Raw genomic sequence first — 26,747 nt, 5'->3', positions numbered from 1 at the left:
TTATTTGGCTGGAGGACTGCACTGCAAAATTTGAGAAAGTGCAAATTTCAAAAGATGGCTGTGTTTCAGTTCATGTAGTGTTTCGGAATATGTGGCTTAGGTAGGTTCACATTCATATGCAATCTGAATCAGATTTCTCCCCACCCCTAGCCTGGGTTGTTGTAGAAATGAATGGATCAGTCAGTTTCAAATCCCTATCAGTTCCACATGGGTTTATTCAAAGGTCTGCCCTGTCCTGTTGTGCATTAAAAAAAAAATCCTTATGAAAATTCATATTTAAATACACCTTTAAACCACAACATGTATTTAAATAAATATCTTATCCCAATGTACATAGGTCTTACCCTATCTCATCCCAAAATGCTTATTGTTGTTCTGACACATTGTGGTGCCAGAGACTGAATTCAAAGGGAGAAAAGTCTGAAATCACAATAATAATAATGTTCCACTCTGTGTATTAGTCCAAGGTGTGTGAACCAGCTCAGTTCACTTAAAAATGAAGTCTCATCCTTAAATCCCCAGTGGAGTCTTGTTTAAAACCACTGAGCCTCTTGGGCTTGCCGATCAGAAGGTCAGCAGTTCGAATCCCCAAGACGGGATGAATTCCAATTGCTCTGTCCCAGCTCCTGCCAACCTAGCAGTTCGAAAGCATGCCCCAAAGTGCAAGTAGATAAATAGGTACCGCTGCGGCAGGAAGGTAAACAGTGTTTCTGTGCGCTGCTCTGGTTTTGGTATTCCGTTGCGCCAAAAGCAGCTTAGTCATGCTGGCCACATGACCCAGAAAAACTGTCTGCAGACAAACGCCAGCTCCCTTGGCCTGTAAAGCCAGATGAGCGCCGCAACACCAGAGTTGTCCACGACTAGACTTAACTGTCAGGAGTGCTTTACCTTTACCATTCTGGAAAATGCACACTGGTGTGAAACTCAACACACCACCAAAGATCTAAGATTGGGTTTTCCAACATTAAAGCACCTATAAAAGTGTGTCTGTGAAGTGGATTTGGGCTGTAGCAATGAACACTCTAGGGACGCAGCTGGCACTGTGGGTTAAACCACAGAGCCTAGAACATGCCGATGAGAAGGTTGGCCGTTCGAATCCCCATGACGGGGTGAGCTCCCGTTGCTCGGTCCCTGCTCCTGCAAACCTAGCAGTTCGAAAGCATGTCAAAGTGCAAGTAGATAAATAGGTACCGCTCCGGCGGGAAGGTAAACAGCATTTCCGTGCGCTGCTCTGGTTCGCCAGAAGCGGCTTAGTCATGCTGGCCACATGACCAGCTGTTCGCCGGCTCCCTCGGCCAATAAAGCGAGATGAGCGCCGCAACCCCAGAGTCGGTCACGACTGAACCTAATGGTCAGGGGTCCCTTTACCCTTTACCTTTAATGAACACTCTGCTGGTGCTGTTTCCCTGATCAGGATAAACTCTCCAAAGCTTTTATTAACCTTGTGGCGGTTATGGGCACTGTTATAGGGGCACTGTTCTGCAGTGGTTTTGCTCCTTTCTTCAGGGCCGTGTCCAGAAAGCGGTGTTGGGGGATGAGTGTTCAGACCCCTGGGCTCTCACTTGTGGGGTGCCTCAGGGTTCTGTCCTCTCCCCCATGCTTTTCAACATTTACATGCAGCCGCTGGGAGAGATCATCAGGAGGTTTGGGCTGGGTGTCCATCAATATGCAGATGATACCCAACTTTACCTCTCTTTCAAATCAGAACCAGTGAAGGCGGTGAAGGTCCTGTGTGAGTGTCTGGAGGCGATTGGATGGCTGCTAATGGATTGAGGTTGAATCCTGACAAGACAGAAGTACTGTTTTGGGGGGACAGGTGTGCAGGTGTGGAGGACTCCCTGGTCCTGAATGGGACAACTGTGCCCCTGAAGGAAGCCCTTTTTAGGGAAGTTTTTAAGGACTGATGTTTTATCGTGTTTTTAATATTCTGTTGGGATTTTGAAGATGCTCGAACTCAGGACGCAAGGAAGAAACGTTCTAAGAGGAAGGCACACTTGTACCCACTGTGGAAGGACATGGGTCCAGAATTGGCCTCCACAGTCACTTACGGACACATTGCTAAAACCGTGTTTGTGGAAGACAATCTTACTTAGCTAGGAGTGATCACCAAAGAAGAAAGAAGAATATTTTGTTGGAAGCCACCCAGAGTGGCTGGGGAGACCCAGCAAAATGGGCGAGGTATATATATATAATGACCCACCTAAGTGGTACTCAGGATATCACTCAAGAAATCACTCAAGATACCTCTCAAGTAATTAAGGAACAAAAGAAGAAAAGGCACACTAACCTGGGAACTTCCTCTCTGCCCAGAACATTGGAGGCTATACACCACACCCCCTCTACAGTATTTATAGGAACTCAAACACTGAGATCCTGCTCTGTTCCAGTAACAAGAAGCCGAAAGCACCAGCCTGAAGATGACGAGTGAGACCTCGTCGAAACGTCGCCTAGACACCCCAACTTTTACACGGGAAGACACCCGAGGACACCAAAACCTGCATTCCAGTACCCGTGAAAATCTACGAAAGCATATATATATATATATATATATATATATATATATATATATATCTATATCTATAAATGAATCACAATGCACCCTCCAGTAGCTCCCACAATCTACCCAGTCGGTTCCCATTTGCACTCATTTGGCCTCTTCTACACTGAGCCAACCCCCTTCAAGGGAACCCCCCCCCCAATTTCATTAGATGCCACAACTGGATTCCCTCCATCCCTTCCCTTCTGAACTGAGGAGAGGCACCAAGGGCCCCCTCTGACCGCAATCGCAGCGGTGGGTGCTGTAGGTGCCTTTTCCCATCGACAGGCTGCTTTTTGTGGACCGGCCCCTTCTACCGCTCTTTTAGATGTGGCAGCCATTTTGTGTCCCACCACGTCTGTCCTCCGTGGCCGCCATTTTGTGTCCCCCAACACTCCCACAGCAGCCATTTTGTAGCTGGTGCCCACGGCGCTTTTTGCAAATTCCAAACGCCAACCCCCCGCACGAAACACAGACATATATAGCTTTCTTTTATTTGCGTTTCTGTATAAAAATGAATTTATTGTCCTTATTTGCACCTACTCCTGGATAAAGTGTACAAATGTAAACAGCTTAGGTATCTGATGTGTTTAGCGTTGAATTTACAATCCATTCCTGTTTAAAATAAAGCTGTCTCTTTTTAAAGCATACAAGTGGGCGAGGGGGGGGAGGGAATTATTAAATCATATTCACAGAATATACATTGGCGTGCACGCAACTTGAAGCCCGGCCGGCTCTAAGCCAGCGGTATAGACACAGTCCCGTTGACTCGACTTCTGCTGCGGAAGTGGACGCTCGAGTCCGTGACGTCCTCAGGGTGGTCTTCGCCCTTCTTCTCTTTCAGGCTGTTGATGAATCGCAGCGTGATCTCGTCCCATTCCTCAGGAAGGAGCATAAGCAGGAACCCGAGGCAGATGATGGTGGTGGCCCCCAAACGGACCACGCTGAAGATCACCTCGCGTTTGAGAAGATCAACAGCTGGGGAGAAAAGGGGAGCAAGGAAATTAGCGAGAGATGGGGTCAGGGGCATAGTTGTCAACTTTTAGATTTGAAAATAAGGGACCAGCAGCCTCACCTGTCCTGGGGACAGTCTACGGGATATCTAACAATCCGGGATAGTAATAATAATTTATTATTTGTACCCCGCCCATCTGGCTGGGTTTCCCCAGCCACTCTGGGCGGCTTCCACAAAGACCAAAAATACACTAATATGTCATACATTAAAAACTTCCCTGAACAGGGCTGCCTTCAGATGTCTTCTGAATGTCAGGTAGTTGTTTATCTCTTTGACATCTGGTGGGAGGGCGTTCCACAGGGCAGGCACCACCACCGAGAAGGCCCTCTGCCTGGTTCCCTGTAACTTTGCTTCTCGCAGGGAGGGAACTGCCAGAAGGCCCTCGGAGCTGGACCTCAGTGTCCGGGCAGAACGATGGAGGTGGAGATGCTCCTTCAGGTATACTGGACTGAGGCCATTTAGGGCTTTAAAGGTCAGCACCAACACTTTGAATTGTGCTCGGAAACGTACTGGGAGCCAATGTAGGTCTCGGGGGCCACTCCCAGTCACCAGTCTAGCTGCCGCATTCTGGATTAGTTGTAGTTTCCGGGTCACCTTCAAAGGTAGCCCCACGTAGAGCACATTGCAGTAGTCCAAGCGGGAGATAATTAGCGCATGCGCCACTCTGGTGTGACAGACTGCGGGCAGGGAGGGTCTTAGCCTGCATACCAGGTGGAGCAGGTAGACAGCTGCCCTGGATACAGAATTGACTGTGCCTCCATGGACAGCTGTGACTCCCAAGCTGTGCACCTGGTCCTTCAGGGGCACAGTTACCCCATTCAGGACCAGGGAGTCCTCCACACCCACCAGCCCCCGTCCCCCCAAAACAAAAACAGTAGTAGCAGGAAGCAGTGGGAAACGGCACTGAAATAAGGGAATTTCCAGCAAAAAAAGGGAAGGTTGACAGCTATGGTCAGGGGAGCATAAACTAAACTAAATTATTCAGTATATTCCATTATTACACCCATCGTAACTTATTCACACAGTTGAATTTATCTGAATGCTGCCAGCATTTTCAAGTGTACACAATTTCCCCCCCATACAGTCAATAAACATTTCCCAATCTTCTTTAAATGAATGTTGTTCTTGTTCTCTTATTCTATACGTTAGATCAGCAAACTGCATATTCCATCAGTTTAAAATGCCATTCTTCTTTTGCTGGGACCTCACTCATTTTCCATTTTTGGGCTAACAATACACAGGCCGCAGTAGTGGCATACATAAATAACCTTTTTTGACACCTGGGAATTTCCATCTGAATTATCCCCAACAAAAAGGACTCTGGGTTTTTGTTTTCGTTTTGAAAAGGTGCTTTTAAACATTTATTTCAATTTATTAGGGGGGGTGGCTTAGGAATTTTATGTAAATGAATAAGCAAGTAACCTGGGCCACACACAGAGCCACTGCATTGATCAAAAGGCATTATTTATACCTGCATTGCCGGGAACACTGAGCAAGGTCCCGATAGATATTAAGATTGGGTAGGTAAGCACAACTCCGACGTTCACCAGGATGTTGAAAGCTGCGGAGAAAAAGAGCAAAGTGGGAGGTTGTGAAGAAGAAGAAGAAAAATAGATCTTCTATACCACCAGGATCAGAAGCGGCAAACACCGTATTTTTCGCTTTATAAGACACACCAGACCACAAGATGCACCTAGTTTTTGGAGGAGGAAATCAAGAAAAAAAATATTCTGAATCTCAGAAGCCAGAACAGCAAGGGGGATCGCTGCACAGTGAAAGCAGCAATCCCTCTTGCTGTTCTGGCTTCTGGGATAGCTGCGCAGCCTGCATTCGCTCCATAAGACGCACACACATTTCCCCTTACTTTTTGGGAGGGAAAAAGTGAGTCTTATAGAGCAAAAAAATACGGTGAATAAATCTTTCTTCCAGAGTGCCTTGTCCTCCTAAGGTTCTAGATCATGGGTTGGCAAACGAAGGCTCGGGGGCTGGATCTGGCCCAATCACCTTCTCAATCCAGTCCGCAGATAGTCCGGGAATCAGCGTGTTTTTACATGAGTAGAATGTGTCCTTTTATTTAAAATGCATCTCTGGGTTATTTGTGGGGCAAAGGAATTCATTCATTTCCCCCCCCCAAAAAAAAATATAGTCCGGCCCCCCACAAGGTCTGAGGGACAGTGGACCGGCCCCCTGCTGAAAAAGTTTGCTGACGCCTGGATGACAAATCCCACCTGTTCAGGAAAGGACAACCAAAATGATGAATCGGATGGAGCAACTGCCCTATGAGGAAAGGTTATAGAGTTTGGGACTTTGAATTTTGGGAAAAGTCAAGAAAGACTGCGGAACTCCCTCCCACTTGAGACAGTGACGGCCGCTTCTTTGGATGGCGTGAAGAGAGGATTAAACAAATTCACGGAGAATACAAACAGATTACCTAGCATCTCGAGATTGGGTTGGGAATGTCATCCATTTGAAAAAGCTGGGGGGGGTGTCAGGTTTGATAGTCTCTCCCACACAAGACGCAGCCTCTGACAGCTTTATTACTTCAGATTTATTCAGCAATTACAGGGCTCAGCAGTCTGAGCTTCATTCGCTCATTCGTCACCTTCGGAGTCAGTTGACGGATCTAGCTTCTTTTTCCGGTTGTAGCAAGATACTCTCCACCTTTCCCCCCCACCTTTTTCCTGTCATGCGCTTTTCTGCCAAACAACTCGATTCCCAACTTTTCGGAGAGACTGTTCCTACTATCCCTTTCCCCTCTTCTGTTGCATCCTCTTCTTTCCGCTCTGTGTTACTTTCAGAACTGCCAGGCTGCATTCCTGAGTGAGATAAGTTTATCTCGCTTTCACTGTGTGAAGGAATAGGTACCTCTACTTACGAGCCCCTCTGGTTACGTATCCTTCAGGATATGCTCACGGCAAACCCGGAAGTACCGTATTTTTTGCTCTATAAGACGCACCAGACCATAAGACGCACCTAGTTTTTGGAGGAGGAAAACAAGAAAGAAAAAATATTCTGAATCTCAGAAGCCAGAACAGCAAGAGGGATCGCTGCGCAGTGAAAGCAGCAATCCCTCTTGCTGTTCTGGCTTCTGGGATAGCTGTGCAGCCTGCATTCGCCCCATAAGACGCACACACATTTCCCCTTACTTTTTAGGAGGGGAAAAGTGAGTCTTATAGAGCAAAAAATACGGTATTTTTCCGGGTTTCACCCTGCGCGCATGTGCAGAACAGGTACCTCCTCTTGCGAAAACCTCGGGATCCGACCAGAGCTCCGGAATGGTTCCCATCCAAAACCGGAGGTACAACTGTACTCTCTGACTCTTCCCCTTCCCTTCTGGATTCCTCTCTTGTCTGTCAGAAGGGGAACGTCTCTGACAGGTTGGGACCGTCTGCATGCAAAGCAGATGTTCTCTTGCTGAGCTGTGGCCTTTACCTAAAGTCCCACAGGGTTTTATAGGGCACATCCCCCAGCAAAATGAACTAGGGCTGCAGCCCTTCGTCGAAAGGAGCGGGACTTGAAAGTTAGGCGCATGCCTCACTCAGCCTGAATGGGACCTTCTGCACTCAAAGCAGTTGCTCCACTATTGAGCTACAGCCCTTTCCCAGCTCGTAGCTAATAAACATAAAAAAATGTGTCACCTTCATCTTACCGCCCCTCCCTCTTGAAAGCCCTCCAGTAAGAACTATGCAACGTGTAATCCATCAAGGAAATAAATATATTATTTTTTCTGTTTTCTTCTTCGTTTTAACATATCTGTGGGTGGGCTGTCAGTTGTTTGTTTGTTGCTTTCAGTTGCCTTTGGCAAGAAAAAAAGCAACCAATACATTTAGCTAATAATAATAATAATAATAATAATAATAATATAGATCAGGGATAATAATAATAATAATTTTTATTTATACCCCGCCCTCGCCAGCCAAGGCCGGGCTCAGGGCGGCTAACAAGCATTAATAAAAACAAGTTGAATGAATACAACTTAAAAACAAGATTCAAATACAACATTAAAACACTGAAACATTAAATGCAGCCTCATCACAGGATGAGAAAGGAAAAAAGAAAGAGGGGGAGGGGATCAAGTTGATTCCAAGCCAAAGGCCAGGTGGAACAACTCTGTCTTACAGGCCCTGCGGAAAGAAATCAGATCCTGCCGGGCCCTGGTCTCATGAGACAGAGCGTTCCACCAGGCCGGGGCCAGTGTTGAAAAGGCCCTGCCCTGGTTGAGGCTAATCTAACTTCCTTAGGGCCCGGGACCACTAGGGTGTTGCTATTTATGGACCTTGAGGCTCTCCGTGGGGCAGACCAGGAGAGGCGGTCCCGTAGGTACGAGGGTCCTAGGCTGTGAAGGGCTTTAAAGGTCAAAAGCAGCACCTTAAATGTGACCCTGTACTCTACCGGGAGCCAGTGCAGTTTGAAAAGCACTGGGTGAATATGCTCCCATGGCAGAGACCCCGTGAGGAGCCTCGCTGCAGCATTCTGCACCCGCTGGAGTTTCTGGGTCAGCTTCAAGGGCAGCCCCGCGTAGAGCGAATGGGATGGGAAACCTGTGATCAGCCAGATATTGTTGGACCTCTCATCATCCCTGACAATTGTCACGGAGTCTGTTCCACTGTTGAACAGCTCTTCCTGTCAGAAAGTTCTTATTGATGTTTAGTCAGAGTCTCCTTTCTCGTCATTCGAATCCGTTGGTTCGGATCCTGCCCTCCGGAGCAGGGAAAGCAAGCTCGCTCCACCTTCCACGCAGCCACCTTGAGACGGTTGTGCAAATCGTAAACGTTCAGGTAAAGAAATAAAATAGGGATAAATACCTAGCCAGAGGCCAGCTATTCCGCACAGGTAGCCCCAGGGAACGGCCGAGAAGGGAGACCAATACTCCACCTTGGTGAAATACAGGATGATCGGTGTAAAGGAAAGGAAGACCAAGTTGAAAAAGCCAAGCGTAGAAATGAAATGGGCTGCTTCTCCAAAGTTTGCGCTCCCAAGGAACATCTTGAACAGAACCTAAATGGGGGGAAAGGGGGAAACAATTCAGACTGAGTGTAACCTCCCCGGTCGCTGGGGAACAGAGTAACTCAAGATACTTTGGTGCCCGAGGCCGTGCGGCAAAGGGTTAGCCTCCCTCCCAAAGTCATGGTGCAACTTCCCCAAAGCTGGTCAAGTTATTTTGACACCTGAGGCACAGAATCCTGGAAGCAAGAAGACGACAATATTAAATTTAAGGGGGTTGGACTAGATGACCCTTGGAACCCCTTTCCAACCCAACAATTCTACGACTACTGTATTTTTCGCTCCATAAGGCGCACTTTTTCCCTCCTAAAATGTAAGGGGAAATGTGTGTGCATCTTATGAAGCGAATGAAGCGGGGAGGCAGGCAGAAAAAGCCCCTGCGGCTCTTGGGGGCTTCTCCCCAGGAAGAAGACTGACTGGCTGCATCAGTCCCTTCTCCCTCCTGGTCACAAAGCCCGCAGGAGCCACATGCTCCTTAAAGGGTGTGCGGCTCCTGTGGGCTTTTGCGGGAGGTGGGGAATTCAGAATTCAGAAGCAGGGAGAAGGTTTGAGAGACGCACACAGGCTGAGGTGAGGTGTCCGTTGCTCCCAAAGCTGGGGGGGGACCATATTTTTTCCCTTGATTTCCCTCTCTGAAAACTAGGTGCGCCCTATGGTCAGGTGCGCCCTATGGAGCGAAAAATACGGTATCTACCCATTGAAATAGCAATTTGTTGTCCTTTTGGGACACGCAAAAGCTCCGACCTGAAGTGGCCACCTCAATAAGGGCAGGGCTGGTGAGGGGCGTGGCCTGTGAGGAGGGGGTGTGGCCAGTGTGGAGGGGCGTGGTCTGGATGGGGGCATGGCCTGTGTGGGCGTGACCTGGGAGAGTCCGGGGCGGGGGGAAACCAGCCAGCTCTTGGGTGCTGCTTTGAGTTCATAGGCTGAAAGTTTGTCGTGCCCATTGCAGAAGATAGCAGAGAGCTCTTGAAGTGGGGAGGCATGGTCAGGGACTGGCTGGGCACAAGGAGACGAGGGATTGGAGACTGACATGGAAGGAAGGATCAGTGAACCGGGAGAACAGCTGAGAGATGAGAGGCAGAGGCAGCAGGGGCTTCAGGATTGGGGAGGGAAGAATGGGTGCAGGAGGAAGGAGAGAGAGGTCAGGCTAGGGTAGAGTCAAGGGCTTCCACAACTCCTCCTCCTGCCCCCATTGTCTCCCGGGACCAGGAGAGGATTGAAGAGAGAGAAGCAGAAGCAGGGTGCATGCAGCTCTGTGGCAGCAACTGCCTTGTCAGGAGCGCACCTAGGAGAAGCTGAGAGACTTAAGTAAAAGTTAAAGGACACAGGTGGCACTGTGGGTTAAACCACAGAGCCTAGGACTTGCCGATCAGAAGGTCGGCGGCTCGAATCCCCGCGACGGGGTGAGCTCCCATTGCTCGGTCCCTGCTCCTGCCAGCCTAGCAGTTCGAAAGCATGTAAAAGTGCAAGTAGATAAATAGGTACCACTCCGGCGGGAAGGTAAACGGTGTTTCTGTGCGCTGCTCTGGTTCGCCAGAAGCGGCTTAGTCATGCTGGTCACATGACCCGGAAGCTGTACGCCGGCTCCCTCGGCCAATAAAGCGAGATGAGCGCACAACCCCAGAGTCGGCCATGACTGGACCTAATGGCCAGGGGACCTTTAAAGGACTCCTGGACGTTTGAGTCCAGTGAAAGGCAACTATGGGGTTTTTGCGCTCATCTCGCTTTCAGGCCGAGGGAGCCGGCGTTTGTCCGCAGAGAGCTTTCCGGATCATGTGGCCAGCAGGACTAAACCGCTTCTGGCGCAAAGGGACACCGTGATGGAAACCAGAGTGCACGGAAACACCGTTTACCTTCCCGCCACAGTGGTACCTATTTATCTACTCGCACTGGCGTGCTTTTGAACTGCTAGGTTGGCAGGAGGTGGGACAGAGCAATGGGAGCTCATTCCATCACGGTGATTTGAACCGCTGACCTTCTGATTGGCAAGCCCAAGAGGCACAGTGGTTTAGACTATAGCGCCACCCAGTAGGACTGGAGGACAAGCCTTCTCATAGCTTTGTAAGGGTACTTTTGACAAGAGTTGATTCCTCACTGCAGACATTTCTTGACTGTTAGCGCCGTGGAAAGAATCCCTCGTGTCCTTCTAAGGCTGGACTTCCAAAAAAAGAGGGGCGTCGTGGGCGAGACCTTCCTCCTCTCACCCGAGGGGTCCTCCTTCGACATTTCAACATGCTCTCCCACTCATGCACAGCGAGCGTCGATAAAAACACCGGCGCAGAAAATTAGGGACTCACAGATGCTAATCTCACCACGGCAGAATAATAGAGTTTTCATTAAGACTCGATAAAGGGAAGCCAAGCTGATTCCTTGGTGGGCCACAAAAGTAATTATCTCCGTCGTAACTTTCCCCTGATGCACCTGGCGCAGAATATAAATCAGGTGAGGGAAGAGAAGGAAGGAAGGAAGGAAGGGGCCTTCACAGCATGGAGAGCTTGCTTTGCTCTTGCGCAGGTCGAATTTTGCTCCTCTCCGCCTTCAAAGCATTAAGATAGCAAGGAAGTGTGCAAGGACTTACCGTATTTTTTGCACCATAACACTCACTTTTTTCCTTCTAGAAAGTAAGGGGAAATGTCTGTGCGTGTTATGGAGGGAATGCCTACAGGTGGCGGGGGGAATCTGCTTCAGTCGTGAGCAGAGGATCCATGGTTCCCCTTCCTTCCCTCCTCCATGGCTCACTTTGAAACAGCAAAGCGGGAGAAGAGCCGCTGAGTGGGGAGGAGAGAGGGACAGAGAGCCTGCTTCTTTAAAGGAGCAAAGCGGGAGGGGAGAGCAGCCGCTTACACGAGTGTAAGCGGCTCCTGTCCGGTTGGTTCCTTTAAAACAAGCAGGCTCTCTGTCCCTCTCTCCTCCCCACTCAGCTAGCTAAATAGCAGCAAAGTTTTTCAGCTCGCTAAGCCGGGGATGAGCGGGGAGGAGGGAGAAAAGCAGAGCCTGCTTGCTTTAAAGGAGCAAAGCGGGAGAGGAGAGGAGCCTTCTCCCCTTATACCCCTCTTCTGCATTATTAGCAGCATCCTTCTCCACCCACCCCACGCGTGCTGCTTCTCCCCTTAAACCCCTCTTCTGCATTATTAGCAGCATCCTTCTCCACACACCCCACGTGTGCTCCTTGTCCCTTGAGTGCTTTTCCTTCCCTCCCCACTTAAAACGTGGTTACAAAGCACGGATCCACATGGATCTTCAGGATTTTTGTACCGGGTCACCCCAAATTCACCATCAGATCACATAGCATGTCCATGGCTACATCTTGCACCAAAAAAAATCACGCACCCACTGTTGCCTGGCGCCGCAGTGGTGCAAAAATGTGGTTACAAAGCATGGATCCACATGGATCCTCAGGATTTTTGCATTGGACTACTCCAAACTCACTGTCAGATCACATGTCTGTGGCCACAGCATGAACCACAAAAATCATACATCCACTGTTTCGTTTAGAATATTTTTTTTCTTGTTTTCCTCCTCTAAAAACTACGTGCGTGTTATGGTTGGGTGCGTGTTATAGAGCGAAAAATACGGTACCTTATACAGCGCCGACATTGATGCAGACCCAACAGCATACGCGACCCCGATAATCGAATCGCCCTGAAAACCATCTGCGTACGCCATCATGACGATTCCAGTGATGGCCATGATTGCAGCAACTATCTGCGTAATCCACAAAGAAAGAAATTTAGAGCAATTTTATCACTTGGAAAGAGATGCCGTGAGGTTTGTCGGTTGGTTGGTTTGTTCATTAAATTTGCATACCGGCCTTCATCCGTAGATCTTAGGGCAGTTCACAATGTAAAAAAACACAAAATACTAAATAAAAAATAAAAAATACTAAAAAAATAAAAATAAAAAATAAACTCAGCAATAACCTCCCCCCCTTAAAAAAACCCCACATTTAAAAGGGCATATAATGTTAATTAGCCAAACGCCTGGTGGAACGTTTTCACCTGGCACCTAAAAATATATAATGAAGGCCCCAGGCAAGCCGCACTGGGGAGAGCGTTCTCAAAATGGGGAGCCACCACAGAAAAGGTCGGTTCTTATGTTGCCATCCCCTGGGCCACATGAAGAAGGGACTCAGAAGATGATTTTAGGGTCCGGGTAGGTTCCTATGGTGAGAGGCGGTCCTTGAGGTATTGAGGTCCTGAGCTGTTTAAGGCTTTATAAATCGAAACCAGCACGTTGAATTGGGCCCAGAAACTAATTTCTTTCTCTCTCTCTCTCTCTCTCTCTCTCTCTCTCTCTCTCTCTCATATTTTCCCTCTGAATAGGGGGCTCTGAGTGGGGACAGACCACCATAATGGAAGCACAGGCCAGTGGTTCCCAAACTTTTTTGGGACACTGCTTCTGCCCCTGTTCCCTGTTCCCTGTTCTTATTCAGAATAGTGCTTTGCAGGACTCCCTAAGGAAGGACTCGATGGCCCTTGTGGTCTCTTCCAACTCTATTATTCTATGATTCTATGATTCTAGGTAATGGCTAAATAAAATTCAGAACAGTAACAATTAATTGCACGTTTACTCAAAATCCAGTTGAAACTATTCAGCTTAATTCATTCAGCGAAATGGATGAACTTCGTCCTGCGATACCAGCTTTGCAAAGTCTAATAGTCATTTATATCGCTTAGCGTTCCCCACCCCGGTAACCCCACTGCCCACTTTGGGACCCCCACCCCACCCGGTGTAGACTATGGGGACAACAAGGGGGTTGTCTTGGTAACAGTATATCTGAAGGAGCGTCTCCACCCCCATCGTTCATCCCAGACACTGAGGTCCAGCTCCAAGGGCCTTCTGGCGGTTCCCTCGCTGCGAGAAGCCAAATTACAGGGAACCAGGCAGAGGGCCTTCTCGGTGGTGGCACCTGCCCTGTGGAACGCCCTCCCACCAGATGTCAAAGAGAACAACAACTACCAGACTTTTAGAAGACATCTGAAGGCAGCCCTGTTTAGGGAAGCTTTTAATGTTTGATGCATTACTGTATTTTAGTGTTTTGTTGGAAGCTGCCCAGAGTGGCTGGGGAAGCCCAGCCAGATGGGCGGGGTATAAATAAATAAATAAATAAATTATTATTATTATTATTATTATTATTATTATTATTATTATTATTATTATTACAGTGCATCCCCTCTTTTCATAAAATTCGGTGGAGGGACTTTTTCAGGAAGAACTCTCTGACAGTATGGGCTGTTCAACAGCATAGGTTGAATGGCCATCAGTTATGGATGCTTTAGCTGAGATTCCTGCCTTGCGGGGATGGACTAGATAACTCTGGTGTAGCTTTCCAACCCTACAATTCTTTGATTCTTTGATTTTTAAGGATATTTTAGATTTAAAAGCAATTTGGGCAAGGCTGCTCCCAAACCAGATTTGTTTCTGTTATCGGTCTTTTGCAATGGATGAAGGAATGACGGTTTTGGGGGCTAACAGGGAAAGAGGAGTACTCATCAAGGACTTTGTAAGGTACACAGTGTGAATGGGAACCTGTGGCTGGTGTGTGTTTCTCGACGGTGCAGGCAGCCTCTGAGATCTTGCTACATCTTTGTCACTTGCCTATTTATGCACATTGCACACTGTCATTTGGGTGAGAAATCGAAAGATTCCATCAACGGTGTCTCCAAAAAATGTTACACATCACTTGGGAAGACAGGTGAACTAATACCAGTGTACTGGAAGAAGCAAAGATCACCAGTGTCGAAGCAATGGTTCTTCAACATCAACTCCGTTGGACTGGTCATGTTGTGCAGACACCTGATTGTCATCTTCCAAAGCAACTACTCTATTTCCAACTTAAAAATGGAAAGCATAATGCTGGTGGTCAACAAAAGAGGTTTAAAGACTCTCTCAAGGCAAAACTAAAAAAAAATGTTGCATAAACACCGACAACTGGGAAACACTGGCCTGCGAGCGCTCCAGTTGTACAACAGCCTTTACCAAAGGTGTCATGGACTTTTAAGATGCTCAAACTCAGGACAAATGGGAGAAACATGCTAAGAGGAAGGCATGCTTGGCAAACCCTCACTGTGATCAACTCCTGCCCGGGAACCAATGTCCCCACTGTGGAAGGGTGTGTGGATCCAGAATTGGCCTCCACAGTCATTTATGGACTCATTCTTAAAACCGTGTTTATGGAAGACAATCTTACTCAGCTATGAGGGATCACCAAAGAAGAAGAAGAAGAAGAAGAAGAAGAAGAAGAAGAGGAGGAGGAGGAGGAGGAGGAGGAGGAGGAGGAGGAGGAGGAGGAAGAGGAAGAAGAAGAAGAAGAAGAAGAAGAAGAAGGAGGAGGAGGAGGAGGCATGAGCCAACTTGGGCTACACTCTGAGAAGGAGACTGCTTCTTGAGGAAGAGCCTTGGAGCCATGAAAACCCAAGAAGAGCCTTCCTGCTGGACCAGCCCATGGTCCATCTAATCTAGCATCCTTTTCTTACAGTGGCCAACCAGGTCCCCATAGGAAGCCTGCAGGCAGGACCCGAGTGCGAGAGCCCTCTCCCATCCTGTGGTTTGCACCAACTGATGTTCAGCCGCATTACTGCCTCCAAGCAGAGCAGAGTCGGCCATGATAGCTTTAGCCTCCGTGAATTTTCCTAATCTTCCTCGAAAGCATTCTACCACAAATTCATTCTCCAAACACACATATTTCTGCTAAGCAGTCTCCCTTACTATAATGCTCTTTTGTGCAGGTGTCTCCCCACTTAAGCTCATGCATAACACGCGACACCGCAAAATAATCAAATAAATTGATTTAAAGCTGCAGAAAGCTGCGTAAAGGGCTAGAACGGCCCAGAAAGAGCAGGGAAACTGCAAGAATTGTGCGAAAAGTGTGGGGAAACAGCTAGCCATTGCAGGGGCCTTTACAACTGCAATTCCAGGAGCCTGGTGCACCGACCTTTGAGACCCGGGGAGAGTTGGAGTTTGAGAAAGGAGGTTTGGAGGGAGTGATTGTGGTGGAGTCGGCGGATTTTTAAAAGAGTTTTTCAAGGGTTTCCTGAGGTTTACGGGCTGTTTACAGGCTTTTTAGGTGGTGTTCCCCACCATATATGATTTCACATATACGCATGGTTCCCAGGAACATAACCCCTGGGTTTGTGGGGAGATGCTTACAAAAAAACATGCATTTTTGTATACAGTGGTAAAGGTAAAGGTAAAGGGACCCCTGACCATTAGGTCCAGTCGTGACCAGCTCTGGGGTTGCGGCGCTCATCTCGCTTTATTGGCCGAGGGAAAGGGTCATGTGGCCAGCATGACTACGTCGCTTCTGGTGAACCAGAGCAGCACATGGAAACACTGTTTACCTTCCCGCTGGAGCGGTACCTATTTATCTACTTGCACTTTGACGTGCTTTCAAACTGCTGGGCTGGCAGGAGCAGGGACCGAGCAACGGGAGCTCACCCCGTCACGGGGATTCAAACTGCCGACCTTCTGATCGGCAAGTCCTAGGCTCTGTGGTTTAACTCACAGCGCCACCCGCGTCCCCATACAGTGATACCTCGGGTTAAGAACTTAATTCGTTCTGGAGGTCCGTTCTTAACCTGAAACTGTTCTTAACCTGAAGCACCACTTTAGCTAATGGGGCCTCCCGCTGCCGCAGCACCGCCATCATGCAATTTCTGTTCTTATCCTGAAGCAAAGTTCATAACTCGAGGTACTATTTCTGGGTTAGCAGAGTCTGTAACCTGAAGCGTCTGTAACCCAGTGGCGTAGCGTGGGGGGTGCAGGGGGGGCCGGCCGCACCGGGCGCAACATCTGGGGGTTAGGGTTAGGGGGCACAAATCCACGGGTTAGGGGGCGCAAATTACTTGCCTTGCCCTGGGTGCTGACAACCCACGCTACGCCACTGCTGTAACCCGAGGTACCACTGTACATTCCTTGGCTGTAGAACTGCACCTCAAAATTCAGAGAAGTGCAGATATTAAAATACAAACGGAACCAAATTTCTCCCTCCACACTCTCCACTCCAGCATCCTAGATGCCTTTGGGAGGCCCACAAGCTGATCTTGAGTGTAACAGCCCCTCTCTCCTTGCAATTCCCCACAAAGATGTACAGTGGTGCCTCGCAAGACGAAAAGAATCCGTTCCGTGATTCTCTTCGTCTAGCGGTTTTTTCGTCTTGCGAAGCAAGCCCATTGACAACTTAGCGGATTAGAGCTATTAGCGGCTTAGCGGCTTTTAGCGGCTTAGCGGCTTAGCGGATCAGCTGATAAGCGGCTTAGCGGCTTAGAAAAAGGGGGGGAAAGGAAAAAAAACCCGCAGGAACTCGCAAGACATTTTTGTCTTGCGAAGCAAGCCCATAGGGAAATTCATTTTGCGAAGCGCCTCCAAAACGGAAAACCCTTTCGTCTAGCGGGTTTTCCGTCTTGCGAGGCGTTCGTCTTGCAGAGCACCACTGTACAAGGCCCTCCCAGCTCCTTCATTCTGCATCACGGCACAGAAGCCACCCTCCTCCATCAGCTCATCCCACCAGTTTGCTTATCTGCCTCATCTAGTTTATACGTGTGTTCATTAAGGGGCAGAGTAAATTGGACAGAGAGAACCATGGAATAAACACTGGAGCAGGAAGCTCAAATCGGTTTAATCAACAGATTAACCCATGAAAGCTTTCGTTCAGTTAATTCGCCGTCAGGAGGACAATTTTAACTGGCGAGGGCAAACATTAATTGACAGTGCTGCGAGTTGAAAAGATGCACAGGTTATTTTGGGAGAGCATTTGGGGCTTTGTTGTGATACAGAAATAGAAATCAGGAACGGTGGCATTAATGAAAGCCTTTCCTTTTAATACTGATGGGTAGCATTTGCTTCTTAAACAATCCCTTACAGCACACATCTTTCTATCTTTCCGAAAGGGTGCCTTCTCAGTGGTGGCGCCCGCCCTGTGGAATGCCCTCCCATCAGACATCTGAAGGCAGCCCTCTTAAGGAAAGTTTTTAATATATGATGTTTTATCATTTTTTTAAAAAAATATTATTACCATTAATTCTGTTGGGAGCCACTCAGAGTGGCTGGGGAAACCCGGCCAGATATTATTATTATTATTATTATTATTATTATTATTATTATTATTATTAAATGTGCATAATAAGACATCTGAAGGCAGCCCTGTTTAGGGAAGTTTTTAATATTTAATGCTGTATTGTTTTTAACACTTGATCGGAAGACGCCCAGAGCGGCTGGGGAAACTCAGCCAGATGGACGGGGTATAAATAATAAATTATTATTATTATTATTATTATTATTACTACTACTATTACAGTGGTGCCTTGCAAGATGAAATTAATCCGTTCCGTGAGGCTCTTCGTATAGCGGTTTTTTCGTCTTGCGAAGCAAGCCCATTGACAGCTTAGCGGATTAGCGCTATTAGCGGTTTAGCGGCTTTTAGCGGATCAGCTGATAAGCGGCTTAGGGCTTGGGAAAGGGGGGGGGGAGGGGAAAAGCCCTGCAAGATCTCGCAAGACATTTTCGTCTTGCGAAGCAAGCCCATAGGGAAATTTGTTTTGCGAAGTGCCTCCAAAACGGAAAACCTTTTCGTCTAGCGGGTTTTCCGTCTTGCGAGGCGTTCGTCTTGCGGGGGACCACTGTATTATTATTGTTCCGCTATCATTAATTCTAAGGGAAATATTTCCCACCATGTCCTTATTGGCATCGGTGATACTAGATACAAGGCAGGTGGCTGATTAGCTGTATTTCTTGATTTTGCACAATGGCCCTGATCCATACACTCTCAAGAATACCAACACCCAGAGAAGCAAAAGGGACCCAGTTCTTGGGAGGTCAAGTGAGTGCCTCTGCGCCCCCCACCCCCCAATAAGGGTGAAATTGTACTAGCAATGTCTACAATCCAACATTTACCAGTCATTCTTCCAGTTAGTTTTCCTTAAAAATGTGTTCCTGAGGAGTTAAAGAAAGATACAACCCCGGTTGTATGCAAATAAGTTTGCATTACAGTGGAACCTTGGTTCTCGAACGTAATCCATTCTGGACGTCCGTTCAACTCCTGAAACTGTTCAAAAACCGAGGCGCAGCTTCCGATTGCCCAAAGGAGCTTCCTACACTCGGGCGTTCGGCTTCCAAAAAACGTTCCAAAACCGGAACACTTACTTCCGGGTTTTTGGCGTTCGGGAGCCGATTTGTCACCAGAGGGCAACATTTATGAGACGTTCCTTGTGGAAGAATCACAAGGAAAAGCGACCTGGTGGTGAGATTTCTCCATAAAAATGACTCCCATGAACGCAACCCAAGGTTTTCAGAATCGCCTGGGGGCTGTTAACCGAAACCATTTCTACCAAAGTTGATGCCCCTTCTGGTTATATTCACTGCAAAGCCAACATGGTGCATGGCCTACCCACAATGGGGAGCGAGAACGAGAACGAGAGGGAACGGCAGAGGTCATTACCCTTACACCCATGAACCTGTCCTTCAGTACAATCCAGGAGAGCAGGAAGACAAAGGCTTTGTTGCAGCAGAATAGGGCCGAGACGTCCGTGGCCGTCAGCTTCTTCAAAGCCAGCAAGTAAAGGTAATTAGTCAAAGTCCAGAGAATAGAAAAGGGAGCTGTCCTTTTAAGAAAGAGTTTCAGCGTCAGACCATCCTCGCCAAAGATCCGACTGCATTCCCTGCACACACAAGGGAAAGAAAACAGGAGTCTTAAAATCCAGGGTGTGGACAAACACAAAAAAATAAATGTCAAAGTGTGACCTGAGTCCAGCATCTTCCCAGCTTTGCCTTTGCTTGATAGATGGGCCTTCGATCAATTCTACCCAGGAAGACTCCTTGCCATCGTAATGGAACCAGCATGGCATAGTGGTTTACATTGCTGGATTAGGACTTGGAAAGCCAGGGTTCGAATCCCCACTCGGTCATGAAACTTTCACTGGATGTGACCTTGGGCTAGCCAGTGCCTCAATAAATAATAATAATAATAATAATAATAATAATAATAATTTTTATTTATACCCCGCCCATCTGGCTGGGTTGCCCCAGCCACTCTGGGTTGCTCCCAACAGAATATTTAAAAACACAATAAAACATCAAACATTAAAAACTTCCCTAAACAGATGTCTTCTAAAAGTCAGATAGTTGTTTATTTCCTTGACATCTGATGGGAGGGTGTTCTACAGGGTGGGTGCCACCACCAAGAAGGCCCTCTGCCTGGTTCCCTGCAACCTCACTTCTCGCAGTGAGGGAACCACCAGAAGCCCCTTGGAGCTGGACCTCCATGTCTGGGCAGAACGATGGGGGTGGAGACGCTCCTTCAGGTATACTGAGCCCAATCTACCTCACAGGGTCATTGTAGGGATTAAATGAGGAGGGGGAGAACCATGTCAGTCACCTTGGGCTCCCTGGAGAAAATGGTGGGATAGGAATGAAATAAATGATAGGCCTACCTGATTTTTTTGATTGGAGATTGCTTTTCCTGCGCCGTTGCAAGATGCCCGGAGTAATATACTGGGAAAAACATAATGTTCCAGTTTGTGGAAAACCAAGTCATGAAAAACGGGTAATCAAAGTTCTTGTATGTGATTTTCACAATCTGCGTTGTTCCGACCCAGGAGGAGGAGACAGAGAGGATGATCAGAAACCCCCAGACAATCTTGAGGAACGTGGACGTACAGGACTCGCACCGCGTCTGCACGTGGCTCTCCTGGCTGCCATTTTCCCCGTGGCCCTGGGTCCCCTCTTCCCCTGCAAAAAGAGGCAGCGGTGACTGTTAAAGGGGGATCGAGACCACCTCCAATATCTGAAAGGAGGAACCCCAGGCCACACAGCAGCTGGTATTGAAAAGAGGGCATGGAACCAGATGAATTTGTTGATTGAAAGCGAGCATCACCAGGCCAGAGAATTCTGGGAATTTGGTTCACACTAGTAACCTGGTTCATGCACAAAGCAAAACCATGGTTGTTTAGCCCAAACGCTGTTTGTTTGGACATCTGAACCCAGCCCAGTACATGAACGATTGTGTGTTTTCTGGCAACAAACCATGACCTGGAGCGATGGTTTGCTGATGGCCTGCAGACCGTGGATCACTTTAGCGATGGTTTGCTGTTACGTCTGAGCCTGACAGCCTTGCGATGGAGGCAGTCTTCCCCCAGGCAAAAGCAACCCAAGCTGCAGGCTCCTTTGTGAGATGACTTGAGGTTTGCTGAACAAACCATGGTTTAGCATTATGTGTGACTGCCCCCAATGTCTGAAGCCTCTAGAGAAGGCTTTTTGTGCTATGCCTGGGCCAAGAATGGTTCCTGGGTGGGGCAAACACTCTCACTGTATGTTTTTCATACGTCTCTGCCTGCGGCAGCCGTTTCCCCCTCTACTGCTTTGCTTGTACGTAGTGCTGATTCCAGGGTTGTTGTGGTGGTTTTTTGGAGAGGGGTGTCGGATGCAGTCAAAATGGCCTCAATGGACCCCTCCCTCCCTGACCAAACCCATCTCCCTTGTCCCGGTCACCGTTTCCTCACCTTCTCCCACTGAGCCCAATTCACAGCACCACCCCAAAGGAGACCTCAAGGCAAGGAGACAAGGCAGTCTTCCCCCAGGCTCCTTCCCCCAGAAGCCTCCAAGTGGTTGACAAAGAGCAATCTGAAATGGAATGTGGCCCCCCAGGTCTGTCTGTCTGGCCCCCAGAACTTTCCCTAGGCCACACCCCTTACCCACCCTGTTTTGCACTGTCTTGGAGTGTTTTCCCTTTGACTGGCATATGTCAGTGAACTCTGGTGGTGATGCATTCTACTTGCTTGGACGGCGCATAGGGAAGGGTCTGAGTGAGTCCACACAGAAACTATCCTACTATACAAAAGCAAAATTCACATTGGTTGCCCTGCCCACCTTTCCCCTGGCCCCGCCCACTGCTAGCATGTGACCACTGACCATCTGGTCAGACATACCGCTTTGCTTGCAATCAGTGTGTGCCCCATAACTTCCTGCCGAAATATTGCAACTTTTAACAACAACAACAATTTATAATTTATACCCCACCCCTCTGGCTGGGTTTCCCCAGTCACTCTGGGTGGCTCCCAACCGATATTTAAAATACCGTACAATAAGAGATCAAACACTAAGAACTTCCTAAAACAGGACTGCCTTCAGATGTCTTCTAAAAGTCAGATAGTTTTTTATAGTGGAACCTCGGTTCTCGGACGTCTCCATCAACGAACATTTTGGAACTCAAACACCGAAAACCTGGAAGTAACTGCTCCCGTTTTGAAACGATTTTCAGAAGCCGAATGTGCTACGCGGCTTCCATTTAGAGTTTCCCTATTGATCTGAGGCTTCTGCTTTCAGTTTTTGGTTTTCAAACATTTCAGAAGTCGAATGGTCTTCCGGAACAGATTATGTTCGAAAACCAAGGTTCCACTGTATTTCCTTGACATCTGATGGGAGGGCGTTCCACAGGGCGGGCACCACTACCGAGAAGGCCCTCTGCCAACAGCCAGAACAGACATTTGGGTTCCAAAGAACGTTTGCAAACACTTCCAGGTTTGTGGGGTTCGGGAGCCAAAACGTTCGAGTACCAAGGCGTTCATCAACCAAGGTATGACTGTAGTTGCCTCGGCGATACTATCTTGTGTCGAACAACTAATAAAGAAGAATATTGTGTGTGGGCAGTCCAGTATAAATCCAGCACTAACGCATTATCACCATCGCTTCAGAGATACGTTGCCACACAAAACCACCAGCCTGGAGAGGCCCACGGTAAAAGATTAAACAGTTTGCCCAATTTGATGTTATTCGTATTGCCGTCTGCTACAGGTGAAATTATACAATTTAAGCAATCTGTATAATTCATTATGTAAATATATGTTGTCACTTCGCTATTCCACCATATTCTTTTCAATGCAAAGGTAACACAGCACACATGAGTGGAGAGACAGCCAACTACGTATCACCTGCAGATCAAAAGCAACAACAACAACAACAAACAATGAATATCCACTGAGACTCCTTTCCGTTCGGGACATGGGTGTACTTCATGCTTTGCGTGGTGCTCCCAGCTTCAATCCCTGATGCTACCTCAACTTGAAAAAGTCTCCAGCATGAAGGGACAAGAAAAACCCTTCTCTCCCCGGAGGCCCTGGAAAACTGCTCCCAGTCGGAGTAGGCCAGAGGTCCTCAGCCTTTTGTGGCGTTGAAAATGTGCCAAGGGCACATTTGGAAATCTAAGAAACTGCCACGGGCACCACAAAGCGCCCATTTCACAGCATGAAAGCTGGCAATAAAGTGGTACCTTGGTTTCCAAGCATCTCGGTAGCTGAATGTTTCGGTTTTTGAATGCCGAAAACCCGGAAGTAAATGCTTCCGTTTTCAAACGCACCTTGGAAGTCGAACGGCTCCTCCTGCGTGTACATGTTATTTTTTTCAGTTCCCTTTGTGCCTCAGTTTTCAAACATTTTGGAAGTTGAACAGTCTTCCAGAACGGACTACATTCGAAGACTGAGGTACCACTGTACTCTGAACCTCCTCGCCCTAAACAATAGGCAAAACATCGGCACCCCCAAAAAACAAACAATACATAGGAATCAAAGCCCGCTACCCCTCCCCCCCAAAAAACCACACAGGCAGCCACTCAAAATATCCTCCAAAAAAAAGCAAACAAAAAGACACCCCCCCCCCTCAGTCCATCTCTCAATTTTTAACAATCTCAAAAATGGGTCCTTCCTCTGGTTTTCTCTCTTCTCTCTCTTCTCTCCACCTATGAATGAAAGAAAAAGCATCGCTGCTTCGGTGGCAGAACTGAACTGCCTTTCAGAGGCCCCCGGGATCCGATTTAGCTCCACCTCTGTCCCCGGGGCTCATATGTCCTACTTGAGAAGTCTTCTGCGATGCAACTTGCTTGCTGCAAACTTGCAACGTGACACGACACATCTCATTTTGACCAGCCATCCTTCATAGCCACACAAAAAAAAAAAAAAAAAAAAAAACCATCCACAAGAGAGAGGGTTACGAATCATCCTGGGACACTATGTACAAGAAACAGGAACTCTACCCACCATATTTTGGGTTAATTTCTTAACTCAGGGGTAGTAGACCTCAGGTCCAGGATTCAAATGCAGCCCTCCAGGCCTCTTGCCCTTGGGACTTTTGCAGGCCACACCCCTCCCCAAACCACACCCCTCGGCGTTCCCTGCACCCTCCGCAGGGGTCTTTGCCTGGCTGGAATTTGCCTCTGAACTGGGCCTGGATGGAGGACAGAGAGCGGAGTGTCTTTCTTCACACAACCTTCCTTCCCTTGCTGTGCCACTCCCAAAATACGTAGGTCCAGTGTAGGGGTCAGTGAGAGCTAGTGGATAGAGTTTCGGACCAGGACCTGGGAGGCCAGGGTTTGAATCCCGACTCGGCCATGAAGCTCACTGGCTGACCTTGAGATTGTCAGCGCCTTCTCTCAGCCTAACCTACCTCACAGGTCCAGTTACAGATAGGTAGCCGTGTTGGTCTGCCATGGTCAAAACAAAATAAAAAAATTCCTTCCAGTAGCACCTTAAAGACCAACTGAGTTAGTTCTAGGTATGAGCTTTCGTGTGCATGCACACTTCTTCAGATACCTATCTGAAGATACCTATCTGATACTGTCAGGGAACTGCCATCGGAGAGACAGGTGGTGGACAGGCTACAGGAGAATAGGAGAGAATCTGCAGTAGAAGAGGGAACCAGCAGGGGGAGTGCAGGAGTCACAGCGGAGGGGAGGCTCTGGGATGCTTCCAGTGAGAGTAGTGGAGAGGTAACGGGACCCCCGTTGGGAACGCCCACCCTTCGCCGGAAACTGTCACGCAGAGAGTCTCGAAAGCGCATGTCTGTCAAAGAGCTTTTATGTTGGCGTAAATTCCGTAGACGCCCACTGTCAGATTCTACCAGCGACTGACGGAGTCATGCTTTGGGGGCTCCGTTAGTGCATCGGTTTGGATGACCAGCCAAACCCCAGAGGGATCAAGCTTTTACGCACAAGCAGCTCACTATCCCATCACAGCAATCCGACAGTCTTTGAAAGCAGCTTGTGCAAGCAGAAGGCATCATGAGCGAACCATCCGGAACCGGAGGAGCAGGAGCGGGAGCTGGCGCAGATCCAAGCCTGGAACAAAGGTACAGGGCGTTGGAGGTCCAGCTGGCACTGCAAACGGCGAGGCTCGAGGAGAGGAGGGCTCAAGATGCAGATAAGGGGAAAACCACCCCACTTGCCAGACGGGTGCCTGGACTGGTGCAGAAATTTGGGGGGGATCCCCGGAACTATCAAGCCTTTAGGACAGAGATGCAATATGCTCTCAATCTACTGTTTGATGACTTCCCCGACGAGAACTCTAGAGTGGCGTACGTGATTGGCCATCTAGAGGGAGGGGCGAGGGACTGGGTTCGGCCCCTGATGGCAGCCAATAATGAAATCTTAAAGGACACAATGAAGTTTTTCCGCGCCATGGACTTGATGTTTTCCAGCGAGATCGAGCAGGGAGTGGTGCGCAGGCAGTTAATGGCGTGTAAACAGGGGAGCCGATCTGTACGTGAGTACTGGACTGAGTTCACCATGCTGATTCATAGACTTGGGTGGGACCTTGCTAGTGAACCTATTCAAATGCTGTTTGAAGAAGGTCTCTCTCCGGCAGTGAAAGATGAACTTTCCCGGGCGCCTAGGGCGGAGTCTATGGATCAGCTGACTAAATCAGCGCTGTCCATTGGCGCACGCCAGGAAGCTAGAGCTATGGAAAAGCGGGAAGGAAAGGGGGAACGTTGGAAGGACTTCCGCATTCCAGAGATTCCGGAGCAGCCTTTCCCGCCAGCAGAGCCGATGGAACTTGGAACAGCGCGCGCGCGCGCAGTTTCAAACACCAGTGAAGGGCGGAAGAAGGAGGGAAAGAGCGGCAAGAGATGCTATCTCTGCCAACAGCCAGGTCACTTTGCCAGAGTCTGTCCGCAAAGGAAGGAATGGCAAGGGATGGCGGGAACTGTTGGGGGGAAGGAGGAAGAAGAAATCACGGAGCCAGTAAAAGCCAACGCCTGGTTGCCAACATCAGGGCACAGCAGCCAGGCCAGGGAGTAATGAATGTGCCCACGCCGGAACCTCCAAGACCAGCGCTTGTGATAGAGGTGTTGCTGGAACTGGCAAACGGACACCCACTGAAGATAAAGGCGCTATTGGATTCAGGTAGCTCATGTAATTTCATGAGCAAAGAGTTTGCAGCTGCACACCAAATACAGACTATCCCATTGAGTAAGCCTTTGCAGGTTACCACGATTGATGGGAGGGAGCTGTTGGGAGGAGAAGTGAGCCAACAGACTGTACCAATGATAATGAGGGTGGCACGACACACCGAACTGATAGCGTTTAACGTAGCCACCTTGGGAGGAGCTCCTATTATCTTGGGTATGAGCTGGCTGGCGCTACACGATCCGCTAGTAGGCTGGCATCAGAGAGTGGTTTCCTTTGGATCAGCACATTGCCTAGAACACTGCAAGGAGGGAGAGGCTCAGGCAGGCGCCAGGGGCACTCTAGCAGGGATGGAAGTGATGGACAAAGGGAGGGTGCCACCACAATACGCTGACTTGCTTGACGTATTCAGCGAAAAGGAAGCAGATAAACTGCCCCCGCACAGACCCTTTGATTGTCAAATTACCTTACTCCCAGGAGCACAATTGCCAGTGGGCAAGCTGTATGCAATGTCAGACAGTGAGATGCAGGAGTTAAGGGAGTTCATTGACAAGAATCTCAAGCGAGGTTTCATCAGAGAGTCACGAGCGGTGGGGGGCAGCCCAGTGTTCTTTGTGGACAAAAAAAACACAGGCAAGCCCAGGCTTGTATGTGATTTCAGGGCCCTAAATGCAGTGTCAGAACCAGTGACTTTCCCTATGCCCAGAATTGATGACATTCTAACACGGGTGAGAAAAGGGAAAATTTTTACCAAGCTGGACCTTAGGGGGGCATATAACTTGATACGTGTGAGAAAGGGGGATGAGTGGAAGACCACTATGTTCACCCCCTTGGGGGCCTTTGAGTACACCGTTATGCCTTTCGGATTACAAGGGGGCTCCGCCTGTTTTCAATCATTCATGAATCACGTCCTGGGGCCACTGCTCTACAAGAACTGCGTAGCGTTCTTAGATGACGTTCTGGTGTACTCAGACAATGAGGAGCAGCATGTGCGAGATGTAAGAGAGGTACTGAGCAAGCTGCGA

The 26,747-nt window shown here is 48.5% G+C and overlaps 1 protein-coding gene across 2 annotated transcripts in view; it reads right to left on the bottom strand.

Moving 5' to 3' along the window:
- Positions 1-26,747, bottom strand: part of LOC309341709 (solute carrier family 35 member F4) — a 193,037-nt gene that overhangs the window by 28,955 nt on the left and 137,335 nt on the right. The window contains exons 3-8 of one of the 2 annotated variants that reach the window (XM_081861403.1): positions 19,982-20,279; positions 18,991-19,210; positions 12,135-12,260; positions 8,357-8,549; positions 5,023-5,112; positions 3,015-3,514 (exon numbers count right to left, since the gene is read on the bottom strand). In XM_081861403.1, the coding sequence (XP_081717529.1) occupies positions 3,273-3,514; positions 5,023-5,112; positions 8,357-8,549; positions 12,135-12,260; positions 18,991-19,210; positions 19,982-20,279 (1,169 nt within the window). In that variant the 3' untranslated portion in view covers positions 3,015-3,272. Of the gene's footprint in view, positions 1-3,014; positions 3,515-5,022; positions 5,113-8,356; positions 8,550-12,134; positions 12,261-18,990; positions 19,211-19,981; positions 20,280-26,747 lie in introns of those variants that run through there. The other variant, XM_081861402.1, reaches the window with a different exon arrangement.

The sequence above is a fragment of the Podarcis erhardii genome (assembly GCF_964252035.2).
Source record: "Podarcis erhardii genome assembly, chromosome: 1".
Lineage (NCBI taxonomy): Eukaryota > Metazoa > Chordata > Lepidosauria > Squamata > Lacertidae > Podarcis > Podarcis erhardii.
The sequence above is the reverse complement of the archived record's forward strand: the minus strand, read 5'-3'. Positions and strand labels throughout refer to the sequence as shown.